This window comes from Dermacentor albipictus, chromosome 3 (genome assembly GCF_038994185.2).
Source record: "Dermacentor albipictus isolate Rhodes 1998 colony chromosome 3, USDA_Dalb.pri_finalv2, whole genome shotgun sequence".
In the NCBI taxonomy this organism is placed as follows: domain Eukaryota; kingdom Metazoa; phylum Arthropoda; class Arachnida; order Ixodida; family Ixodidae; genus Dermacentor; species Dermacentor albipictus.
The window spans coordinates 142,294,996-142,307,675 of NC_091823.1; the positions used below are offsets into that span (position 1 = coordinate 142,294,996).

A 12,680-nucleotide genomic window follows, 5' to 3' on the forward strand; every position below is an offset into this window, starting at 1 on the left:
GTAAAAGGCTATAATACGCATTGCTCAACATTTGTAGCTGTGGTCTGAAGTAATCTATATATTGCATTAGAAGTTTGAATCGATTCAAAAGAATTGCTACCGTTGATCACAGTTCCTTGAATGACTTATCTTTTTTTGCATGCTATGACTTTGGTGGTGGTTTTTCTGACTAACTAGCAATACTAATAAGCGTGTATTTAGCACAGTTATTAAGCAAGTGTTTGTTACGTTGGTACACTAGCACAATTGGTCCAAAATGTAGCTTCCGGCTTCTCAAGAAAAATATGCCATTTTGAATCCTTCACTCAGGCATTACCGACAAAGAGCAACGGCTAAGCAAACGGGGAAATACCGTTCGGGGTTTCGCATTTTCGGATGTACTGGTCACAACGTTATTCAAGAAAGGAATATTGCTGTGCATTAATGCTGTAAAAGAAGAGTTGGATGAATGTTTCGGGAGCGACGTTAGAAGCTAGCGCCGACTATATATGTACTCACGCACCATCTGACAGAAGAGGCCGCTTACCGATACTTTACACCCGCAAAAGCACCTCATTGGACAAAACAGCACTCGTTTCCTGTCGAGGATGCGGATATTGATCAGCTGTGTTCGACTTGTACGCCGGTTCGGCAATATACCGAAAAGAGAAGTCAGAGCGATGCTTATCTCAAGTATGGCGACAATATAAAGTCATCTTAAAGGCAATGTCTTTCTTGGCGAGATACCCCAACTTTTCCTTACCGGGTATATGAATTTCTAGATCATTTTTATAGGTCGATCCCGAAGGTAGCGCAGTTTAAAAAATATGGGTCGATGCCACAGGTATTGAAGTCTAACTAGGTGGGCCTATCCCCAATATAGTGCATTCTAAAAAAATGTGCCGATCATGAAGGTAGTGCAGCCAGTAAATTCAATAAATGTCAGCACTCCGATGCTTGTCGTACTTTCCTCACGCGAGAGGTGACGCGTTAGTGCCGTGCGCAGTCACTCCACGCCATTCTCACCCTTAACACGCTCAGGAAGACATTGTCCTTGATCGACTTCAACTGGAGGTGGAATCGCCTTCCAAGTTTTTTTTTTACTGTTCCTCTGCCGATACTAACCACTCCGAATGTCTGTCTCTTCTCTCTTCCTCATTCTCTCCCCCTGACTGACACCCTGCACCCTTTCCTCCTGGGTGGTGGTACTCACCAGAACCTATTACGGCAAGCAGATCCTAGAACCCGTTCCCAAGGCCCAGGGGCTGCCGAAAAAGCTCGTCTACAAGTTCGGACCCCGTTCGAGTGGTTGGAGCGAGAAGGCGGACGGGACGCAACCTCTTCGCTCTCACACCTCCTCTCTGCTCACCCACTGACACGCACTCCTCTTTCCCCGCACTCACCAAGATGCCCGGTGACGGTGGTGTTGACACTCGCGCAGGTGGTGGTGACTGACTCTTGATGGCGGTGGTGGTGGTGGTGGTGCTCTCAGAACTGACCCTCCGCCCGCTACATTCGTCACTTTGTGTGCATGCATTGTCATGCGTGAGGTGTTCCACTGTGCTCGCCTTTAGCAATGTTCACTTGGAAAGAATGATGCTGTGTCACGTGGCACAGCGACAGCTCTGCGCGAAACACAAGAGTCATTGCTGCGTTGCACGCATCGGTGACCGATCGTATAAAGACAGAGCTGAAGCAGCGTGTTCGGTATTGAAGTTCAGTAATGTGGAAAGTTGGGCGAGTTGGCGATTAATCATGATACCTTGGTGGTGAAGCAGCTCAACAAGGACAATGCGAAGACACACAAGAAAAGCAGAGAGTGTCGTGTTTTCTTGTGTGTCTTCACGTTGTCCTTGTCAGTGCGCTGCTTCACCACCAAGGTGTTCGGTATCGTCGTCTTCTAATGTTTAAGCAGTTTAGCAGCCGAGTTTGACACTGCCACCGTGTCACGCGGGCATGTGAACTACGCCTGAGGTGGCTCCCGTAGACGCCAAGGAGCCTGGTGTACAAATTAGTGTTATTTGCTCGCATTGGTCGTCCGACACGCACATACTTAAGGTTACAGGGCTGAGTGTTGCAAAAAATAGTTTTTCCAATATTTGTTTGTGTGCTGATGCAAAGATTACAATCTATGCGAAAGAAAAATATTCTTAAAGTCTCCTGACTTTCCACCGACACTAGGTTCAGTGAACTATTTGGAACATCCTGCCAGCGAGCCTTCAGCAGAAAAAAAAATCATTGTAGGGAAACAGCTCGTGGATCACAACACAGACATTAGTGCTCATTTCGAAAAAAATCAAAAATCCTAAAGCGGCGTAGCATGCCTGAACGCCGCTGTACGACAGTATACCACAAAACATCGTTGTTCCTTAGCGTTCTCTACTGTCTTAGAGCGCAAAGAATAGCTCCAGATATTGTCCCGTATCTACGTAAGGACTGCAGTGTCAGTGCCAAAAAAGAAAAAAAGAAGGCTACGTAGCTACAGTGATATTAGGTCTTCACATGACTCTTTCACAACAACTTGCGGGTGCTATCATATCGGCAGTGTTCAAATACTATATAACAGTTATGTGCTGCGGAAGTTTTAATGCCGGCAACACAAACACGGCTTGTAAACAAAATGAAATCTGCATAGCTGCAGGAAAACCTAACAGAGAGAAGATCTCTAGTTTATGTTAGGCCAAAACTAATGCGACAATGTGCTCAAGCTGTAATTACCACGCCATTATTTAGCTCATAAACTCAACCAAACTTGGTTTACAGGGTCCGTGCGGATGAGCACACTGGGTTCTGTATGGCCCCGAAACAAAGCCAAATGTTTGCACTTCGGTAGCGCATTTTGCTGCTAGCTACAGACATTGTGTTATTGTATGTGTGTGTGTGTTTAATGTGCCCTGTTTGTACAAGCCAACTTGCTCCAAGCCCGTGGCAACATGATTGTGCTCTAGTCATTACGGTCTGCTCAGCATGTGCTGGAATGCCGGCGTTGTCCGCAACGTAATTGATGTTTGTGGAGCAGTGTGACGAGAACGACAAAAGAAACGACAAAGGAGAACACGAGGCGCACTTGTCTTTTTCTTATCCTTCTTCTGTCGTTGTTTAATCCAGCGCAACGAACATCGATCACGTACGTACAACCCGAATTTTCACACTTGGGCAACGTATTTTGCATTATATGTTGCTTTCTGTCAGTGAATCGCAAGATGCAGTCGTGCGCATCCTTTGAAAACGACTATACTTTTCTAATGGCAGGAGTCTATGGAAGGTCACTTGAGGTGACCTCTTTTCTCATTTACGGTTCTTTTAGGTGTCGAGGTTGCTGTAGATTTTTCGCTTCAAGTTGAGCGAGTGATAGTTCAATTTATCAGTTGTGAAATGACGTTCTCACGCCGAGCTTGTCTAACCTTGTAGCTCTGTGTGCTTCTCCCCTCCTTTGCTTTCACGTTTCCCTCCGTGGATTCAGATACTACTACAAAAGCCAGGTCCTCCTACCGGTGTTTGGACGACGGCTCGTGTACAAATTTGGTCCCAACGCCACTGGATGGAGACCATAAAGCTTGAAGGCTGCAGGCCCCCTCGTTCTCTGCAACAACCACGAACAGAACCACATCACGATTGCAGCTGGAACGACAGAGAACTTATGTACCCGCATGTTCGTAGAGCGCTGCATACCTTTTTTTTTTATGTCTCCTTCGTTGTTATTTTGCATCTTCTTACGGGAACAATCGCTCTAGAGTGCGTTTGACAGGCCTCATTTTGATGGCTGTCACACACGTGCATTTTTTTTAACTTTGACATTTTTTCCTTGCTGTTGTAACACAGACTCGACGTGTATGACTCCCATCCCAATTTCGTTTTCTTTCTGCCTCCTTTGCCCCATTGTTTATCAGTGTGCATCCTTTGATTCTCGTTTAATCCCTGTTTTGATCTTTTTGTTCATTTGCATCCCCTGTGAGTGCATGTGTGTTTGTGAGCGTGTGCGCGCGTACGTTGTTTGTTTCAAAAAGAGTGCGACGTACACACGCCGCTTGGTCCCGGGACGGAGTAACGCAATGTTTAACAATCGTCGTCCCTGTGACGACGGGGGCTGATGCTTCAGGGAAGTGATGATGAACGAAGCCGTCAGCGTTCACATACTTTCGGCGGTATTGTTTAGGTCCCCATATAGTGCGGGTGGGGGGACGGTTCTGGTGGCGCAGAAATGGGGAGCGGAAAAAAAGGCTTAACAAACGTTTGGCAGACGCTGGCGTCTGTCGTCTGCTCGGCACGCGCTCCGTGCAGACGACGCTAGACACGAAACGCTCGAGCTGATTCGCTTCCGAGCAGACGACACATGAGCGCTCGACGTTTCGCCGGTGCGCTGGAGGATATTTCCCTGCCAAACGTTGTGGAGCAGTCGTCGCGCATGCTTTGGCAAAGCTCGAAGCGCTATGGCAAAATACGCTAAATCGGCGATGCAGAGAAGGTTTCACATTGAGTACACTATGATTCCTGACAATGTGCAATTCTTATACCACTGCTCTATTCATTCCACTCACCGCTGGCGTCGCTGTCTTAATGGCGAACTAGCGGGGGGTTTTCGTTCTTATAAAGTTTTAAAGTTTACGTCGCTCTAGTCGTAAAGAAGAAGAGAAAATAAAAAGCAATATTATGTCATCGTTCCATTCCAGCACGTCACGTATATGTCAATGCAGTGACGATGCTGCGTGAAGAGTCTTTACGGCCGCCTGCATAAATGCTGCTGAAAAACTGTTTTTATATTTTTGCTGACAGCTTGTTTACGTGAAACACTGCGTAGAGCATGTTGTTCTGTGCGGACGAGTTTTGACGTGCCAGATTCGTTCACTGGTGTTGGTCGTGCTGTGCAACTTTGTGCGTGCTGTGCCAGTGGAGTTGTGCTTTCTCGTCAAGCGTCGGAACGGCGATGGTGGTAGCGCATTAAGTTATTCGTCGTCGTTGATCAGTCGCTTGTCGGCAGGTTACAACTGAAATTGAAAAGGTCGTTGGTTACGAACGTTCGATGAGCGGTTTGCATTTCTGTTGACTTCAAAGCCTCTCCGAATCATTTCACTAATGTACGGCTGCTCAAGCGAATTGCAGCGTAATCACTAGGGCTGGATAGCGGCAACCAGATAAACAGGAATGAAAGATCGGGATAGGCCAACGGGTCTCACTAAGGTTGTGCGGGCTGGTGAACAAAAACTTAATGGCTTACCGCTGCTGACTGCCAACATGTTTCGAAAGAAATCACTTCGGCCTCCTTGTGCATACGTACACATTGTGCTGGACTCCGAAAGGAAACAACTATAGTTAGTATGCTGATATCGATTACGGCTGACGCATGGCACGAAGGCCCGCGAGGCCTACTTATGCGTCTAGATGGCTAACCAACGTGCCACGTAACGTAGTTGTTGTGGCAGAGTCGAGGCTGTGTTGCGGTCTGTCGGTTTTATCCCAAATTCTTCGTTCGCTTTAACATTGATCCGTGCTGTACTTCCGATTACTGCGAGGCCGCCCGGGAGAAGTCGTCACGTATTTGTAGCAATCTTAGTGCACCGCACGTAGGCACGCGGTGGTTACGCACAAACGAAAGCTGGCTCTCAGCGGAACGGTGAAGCCTGTACATTGTCTCCTCTGTCATATGTGCAATCATCGACGAAACATACTCATGTCGAGCAGTCATTCCCTGCCCGGATGTTCATATTAGCGCCCACGCTGCCGGTAACTTACTTGATTTACTGGTTTTGTGTCATGAAATCTTTCTTATTTTCATCGTTCTCTTTCATTTGTTTGTGAGCTCTGTGGGGAAGAGAGAGAGAAAAAAAAAATGAGGCGACAAGGATTGGTGCGTCCTTAACGTGAAGCGACATCCTGTACAAAGCCTTGTGTATAAAGATGCCAGAACAGTATTTTTTTTTTATTCGGGTGTTCTCACGCACGAGCGTTCCAGGCAACATCATTTGTGTTAACACCTTTTCTTATATCGCGAGACATAAATTGCATTCCCATCTTTTCAACATAACGCGTACATAATGTGTATCCAGAATTTTTTGTTGTCACTTGTTCCTCGCCTTCGCCTTTTGTTTTTTGTTTTTCCTTTTCTTTCTGGTACCCTGCATTTCTCGAACACAGGGCTATCGCAGCTACAAAAGCAGCAGCGGTCCCGGTTCCGAGCCACGAGAGACATTATTTCGAAGCGCAAATTGAAAATTGAAATGTGAAAATTACAGCGCCCCGGGAGATAAGCAATCTGCCCACGTTGCCGTCCATGTCCGCGGTCCAAACTTGTACGAATACAAAGTGCGCTTAAAATCTTTTACGATCAGACTCGGAGAAAATTGCGTTGCCTGCCGCACTATAGGGTGAGCCAATGTCGTGTTAAGGAGTTGTGCGATTCTACCCTCATCCTGTGCAGGTCTCTCATTTTGTCTCGTAATATTTGCACAACCCCTCTTAACCGGACTTTGACAACTTGCGCGGCGATAAACTTTACTGGTTCTACGCCGTTTCGACACGGTAAAAATTCATACGGGGCCGAATGCAAACAGTTCACCGGTGAATCACCGTAGTCCACAGCTTAACATCCACTATTGTAAAACATAGTAGTACGTACCGATTACACTTGGCTTCAAAACAAGTAGTATACGAATAGCACTTTTTATGAGACCTAATTGAGTATAAATCAAATAGTGCCTGAAACGAATCGAATATGCGTGAAATAGCGCTAGAAGAGAACCGAATCGAATATTGAATATTTTTCGAATATTTTGCGAATAATGTGCAACCGTGTCGCCATTAATATCTAACAATTTTAACATCCTGGTATTCGATAGAAAGTTTCTGTCATTACACAGCGTAATATAAAGCTTTCTTTATTAACAGCACGAAGGTAGTATTAGAACCTACTAAGCAGGTTGTTCGCGAATTCGGGACTTTTAGGAAAATACGCGGCCAAGCATTATCAGGTTATAAAGGTAACCTTTTGGACCACTTAATATGCGCGTATACCGTAGGGACCATACGCATGCCTGCCGTTTGCGGCAACGGCAAAATGGAAAAAAAAGATGAAGCACCTTTTTTCCACAGCTAAAATTGTCGCGGCAGGTGGTACCACTATTTTATAAGGCATGCTGCAATGAAGCGTGTTCCGATTCCAATCTGACGAGAGGACACAGAAGCTGCATCCATAAATAGCGCAAACATATACCCACTGCTCGTAGCCGTGTCTAAACGACATTTTATTCCTAATGATCGTGCATAGTTGGAGAAGTCTGGCTGACTAAGCGACGCTGCGTGCTGTGGGACGTTATGTCCAGCGTATATGTGATAAAAAAATACCGCATTTTCCCTTTAATTAAATGCTTGATCGTCTGCAGTGGACTACGTAAGGTATTGTAAAAAAATATTCGTATTTTTCAAATTGAGACAATTCGATTCGGGGACCTCATCGAACAATGACTATTCGATTCGAAGAACTAATCAAATAGCACGATATCCGTTTCGTTATTCAAAAAGTTTCGGACATTCGCACACCCCTAAAACAAGTGATCCCTAGAACGGTTGTGCGAAACGCGCTTTTTTTTGCATTTAATCATTTAGCTAATGAAGGTGTCAGTGTTGTGCCCTAAACCAGATGCCGCACAGGGAAGCAACTCCTGCAATCTGTGGAGTTGATCTGTGGAGACGAGAAGCGATCAACGCTGTCTCGTTCACGGGTGACGGAACGGTTCCGCTGCTGCATTTGTATTTTTTCTTTCATCTCGTGAAAGAGCTCTGCATCGGACATGTACATTTCTTACTGAATACTCCCGCTCCGGCTGGTCCTTTACCAGCTGCGGCTGTTCTTTTTGTATCTTTTCCGGGTTGACGTCACTGCGCTCCGCGAGTACTTAAGGAAAGCAGGTCAAGACTGATGTTTGAAAGTGTGGTCTTGTTTGCCTTGGCGCCGCAGTCATGTCTCCTTTTCTATTTCTCTATTATCGATTGTTGTGTGAAATTGAGAGAGAGAGAGAAAGAGTCCCAAGTTGCTCAACAGTTCTCTGTTCTCTTATGAACTCTTTCAGTATTGACAAAACCATTGTGCCTTCAAAAAACAGAGACTTAGGAGCCAAGTGACTACCATTGAATTGTAAAGTGCGCGTGATGACACGGGTGCACTGCTCTTGAAACAAGAGCGCCAAGTTCTAACAGTGCTCTGACGTCATCGTGCGCGACTGCCTCAGTTTCGAAGGGACGGTGCGTTCCAGCTGCGTTGGACGTCTAAGTGATGAGCTCTTGCAGCTCGCTCGCTGTGGTTACGGTCAAGTCCTACGTCGTTCGCACTTGCGCAGTTAACCCGACCCGGTACGGTACCTGCTCTCGGCGCAATTAGGAAAGAAAAAAAAAATTTAGTCTGACTATTTTGCGAAACTGTATCGAAGAACGCCGACCTTATGTAAGGGTATAAATCAAACTCGATCTCGATAATCGCTTGGATCGGTAGTTTAGCAGTCCGCCATCCCCATTGCGTTGCAAATAGCAATGTGTCATGGAAAAAAGCAATATATATATAAAATACGAATCGTTAGCACATGCACACGCTAACGCTTACATTAATGTGAAGACACACAAAATACGGATAAAAGAAACAATTAAAACGGCTAAACAACAAGATCAAGCGTACATTGGAAATACACGAGTCACTAGTACGGGAAGCACACTCGAAAATAAGTGTTTCTTTGCAAGGGCACCGTTGCGCTGTGCGACTGTTATTAGCTCTGTACTCTACACTCACCGCTTTATTGTCGTAACAGATGTGGTGCAGCATTTAGACGTTGGCGCGGCAGCTGGAATTCATGTTCCTTTCGGAGGCCCTGGCCAATCCAGTCATTGCGGTAGCACGAACTTGCATTGAGTGGGTCTTTGAGGGCACCCCTTTCGCCTTCAGGTGCTTTCAGTGTGGTCCAACTTGGAAATGCCGATTTGTCTCTGTTTTGTAATATACGTGTCCTGCCTTCAAGAGAGAGAGAAAAAAAAACCTATGGCATCGCTAAACGTGTGCCCTGTTGATACCTGTGACTATATTTTACGAGACGAAAAGAAGAGAGATAAAGAAAAAGAACTAAGTATATTTGAGAGATGAGTTTTTTTTATAAACAACAGAGCTACTTTATATATATAAATATATTATATGTATACTATAAACCTCTCTGTACGCCAGTCGCATTGTTCTCTAACTTTTTTTTTTCGACTCGACCATCCTGTTTATTTACCTGTGTACGAGAGAGACAAGATTCCAAATAAAGACTACTTGTAGATAGCCACAACCTTTGCGTGTCGTCTTTTCGCTACATGGCATGTGTGGCTGCCCGGAGCCACTCCACGTACAACAGCCTTCGGACGCTGCCTGCATCAGCTGTGCTCAAGCAACCGAAATTAATGCACTGTCATTCGATGAGCGCAAGGAAGTTGATAAATGCGCTACAAAGGTGCAGCCAGGCGCAAGCGTAAGCACTCACTCTAAGTGTGCTCTTCAGGCTGTCTCAGTGTTGCTGCCTGTTCACCCGCAGCCAGCGAGAACATCTCGTTGCAGTTATCCCGTAAGTTCTTGCCAACATCACATGAATTCGAGCGCATGCAGACTAGCGAGTTCATGCGAAAAGGTAAGTTGTTGCAGCTGAACTACTCAATAACAAAATTCCTTGTTTTCACAAGAACACTAATGCTATACTCAAGGACAACTTTCTGTGAGAATGCAGGGGTGGAACTTCTGCACTTGCCTTACCCCGCAAAGGTTTCGCAGCGCTTCGGGTTTTTCGGAACAGACATTGAATTAGCGTATCTTACACGCGCAGTGGTTTATCATTTGCCCAAAGGCTTCAGACAAAAGTGGTAAAAAGAACTCAAAATTAACGCTTGGTGGTTTAATCGCTGTCTTATTTTATTGTAAGCGCTGAAGTAAATGGTTATGCTCTCTGTTCCCGAACCTAAACTAACATGAATATAGAGGATGTGGGAGTATTTGCTAGGAGCGCTATTACCTCGATGTTTTCCTCGGCAGCTTTCCCTTCATTTCCACAGAAAGTCGTATGCGAGTATCGGTAAGCTCCCAGTGGTGACAGGGGGCAGCAAGAAGGGGCGTGAGCGTCCGGGTGTCTCTTTCCAGATTTGTAAGTGCCGAAATAATACTCCTGTAAACGAAGAAACCAGCGGCCGAGGCACCTAGGCAGATCTTTCATCGAAGATAGCCAGCAGAAGGCAAAGTGATGAGTCAGAAGCGTGACGATAAGAGTGATCTGATAGAGCTAAAGCAAGGAACTCTTTCTCAGTGATAACATAGTCGTTTGCGGCAGGGTTGAGCGCACGACTAACGTAGGCGACAACTCGTTCTTGTGAACTGTTGTCACGTTTCGAAACAATAGCGCCAAGCCATGCCTGCTAGCGCCGGTATATGGATAACCCTAGGAGTGGTGTCGTCAAAGCGACACAGAACTGGCTCAAAAAGCATTTCGCGTTTAGTGGACTAGACAAAGAAGGCACCTGAGGCAAATACCTTGTAAGAGGGGACGCAAAATGCGTGAGCGCAGCGGACAAACCGCTGAAAGTAAGAGGTGAGTCCGAGGAAACTGCGTAGCCTTCTCAGACGTGTTGGACATGGAAAGTCGACTGCGGCTGCTATCTTGTCAGGGTCCGTGCGTATTCCGTCCTTGCTGACTACGGGTGCTATAAGTAAAGCTATTCCAAATTTTTCTATTCAAATTCTGCAGTCAGCCATCCGCGATTGGTCAAAAAATTTCGAGCCAACACCCACTGCGCCTGCCTGTTACGTGAGGTCATATTTGATATATGTCCACACCTGATTATGCATGATTAGACCGAACGAAAGAAAAAGAATTTCTCATCCGATACCTTTCTTTCACCATTAGCGAAAAACGCGTCGTTTGTCTAATTGCTATTGGTCAAACGTTTTCAGGCTGCGCCCACTTTGCGTGTCTGTTAAGCGACGTCACAAAACCGCGAAAACTCGCCGCGTCCAAGGGCGTGTACGCGTTGAAGACGCATTAATGCCGAACCAAACAAATTTTTTCTGAATATCTGGAGATCGCCCCGTTCCGAAAGGAACAGAGCATGGCTGCCTGCCGACTGCTGTGTTACTGGCTACTCGGAGCTGCCGAGGTGCATGGATTTATTTGCGTATAATAAAATATTTTGCCTGGCAGTACAACGTTATCTAGACCTTTCGGCGCGTATATGACATTGCTCTGCGAACTCTACTTTGCTCAGTATCCGTTTTAGGGGTGGTTTTAACCTTCTGTTGCACGGCCATGCTATTTTCGACCAGCCACCGCAAGCTAACTAAGGGGAACTGGACCAATCGGAGACGCCGGTAGCCTCTTCCGCGTCCGGTTATCCACGTTCGCTGTGCTGGCTCGGCCCCGTCGAACATCTCTCAGCTTGAGCATGCTCCTTGCGTCTTCTCAGCCGATTAGATAAGAAAAACTGCTCAATGTTGTAAAGCAAAAGAAAGTGACATCCTATAAACTAGAAGCGCGTTTGATGGGGCTTTTCGATCAACGCTGGGGGTCACCGCCCGATGCTTGCGTCGCTGGTTACGTAAATATTACGTCAGGAGATCAGAATAAAAACAGATTGGAATAGTTATATGTTATAAGACCCTAGATGTCAACTTTGATGGTCTTACTGGTGAAGCAGCATTTTTTTCATATTGAGCGGTAGTATAGTGTACAGTACAGGCACTTCATCAAGCCGCTGATAGTGCTGTGAGAAAGTCCAGGAAAATACAACAATGGTCTTCAAGAAAGCAGAAGCACGTTTTCCATTTCAACGTTCGGACGGCCCTGTCTATCATCCTTTCAAAAGTGACGGCGGCCTTGGAAAGCTCAAACGGTGTAACGTTGAGCTCGTAAACTCTATCAGGATTGCAAAGGCTGTGTTTTCTTCGTCAGATTCGTTCGTTGAAGCCTGATCGAAGGCCGAGGCTGAAGAAATATTGTCCCCTGTAACGAGCCCAACGCGTTATGAATTCGAGGCATGAGATAAACGTCCGTACGTGCGATTTTGGCGAGTGCTCGAAAGTCAACGCAAGGCGGAACACCCTTCATTTTTTTCTGCACAAGAGCAGGAGGGGAAGACCACGAAACCGATGACGGCCTTGCAATGTTCTGTCGAAACATATCGGTGACGTTGTTCCGTGTGACCTTTCCCTTGGTTGAAAATACCAGGTACATGTGCAACTGTATATTTCCGGAACCATCCGTCTAGATGCTAGGTGTAGCCACAAGAGTTCGGCGCCCAACAGGAAAGCAGACATCCAATGAGGTACAGTGTTTTTTCAACAGATCCAGCAGAGCCTGAAGCTGCGCTGGAGTAAGGTCGATGTTTATGGTGACCTTCGAGAGCAAAGAAAGTCATTCGGGGCAAGGTAAAGCAGGCGCGGGTGGTGTAGAGGAAAGTGGAAAAACCGACACAAGAGCAACGTCGGCAGTACAGGAAATAGCGCCTCCTTGGGGTGGAAAAACAAGCTCCGGAGTAGGGTTGAACACGACCAGGTCAGTAGAGTCATGCAAAAAAAACGCAAGGAGGCTGCACGCAAGTGCAGTCATTTTCGAGAGGCATCGTTATGAAGGACAATCGACACGTCACCACCCACGATTCTGTCCGCTGCTACCATGAGAATATGTTAGGCGCCGGGGTGTAGAACT

The 12,680-nt window shown here is 46.2% G+C and overlaps 1 protein-coding gene across 4 annotated transcripts in view; it reads left to right on the top strand.

Moving 5' to 3' along the window:
• The window catches only part of LOC135905337 (ETS homologous factor-like), a 477,295-nt gene extending 468,010 nt beyond the window's left edge, over positions 1-9,285 (top strand). The window contains exon 8 of one of the 4 annotated variants that reach the window (XM_065436369.2): positions 1,196-1,775. In XM_065436369.2, the coding sequence (XP_065292441.1) occupies positions 1,196-1,355 (160 nt within the window). In that variant the 3' untranslated portion in view covers positions 1,356-1,775. Of the gene's footprint in view, positions 1-1,195; positions 1,776-3,442 lie in introns of those variants that run through there. The other 3 variants (XM_065436367.2, XM_065436368.2, XM_065436370.2) reach the window with 3 other exon arrangements.
• Positions 9,286-12,680: the final 3,395 nt, after the last annotated feature.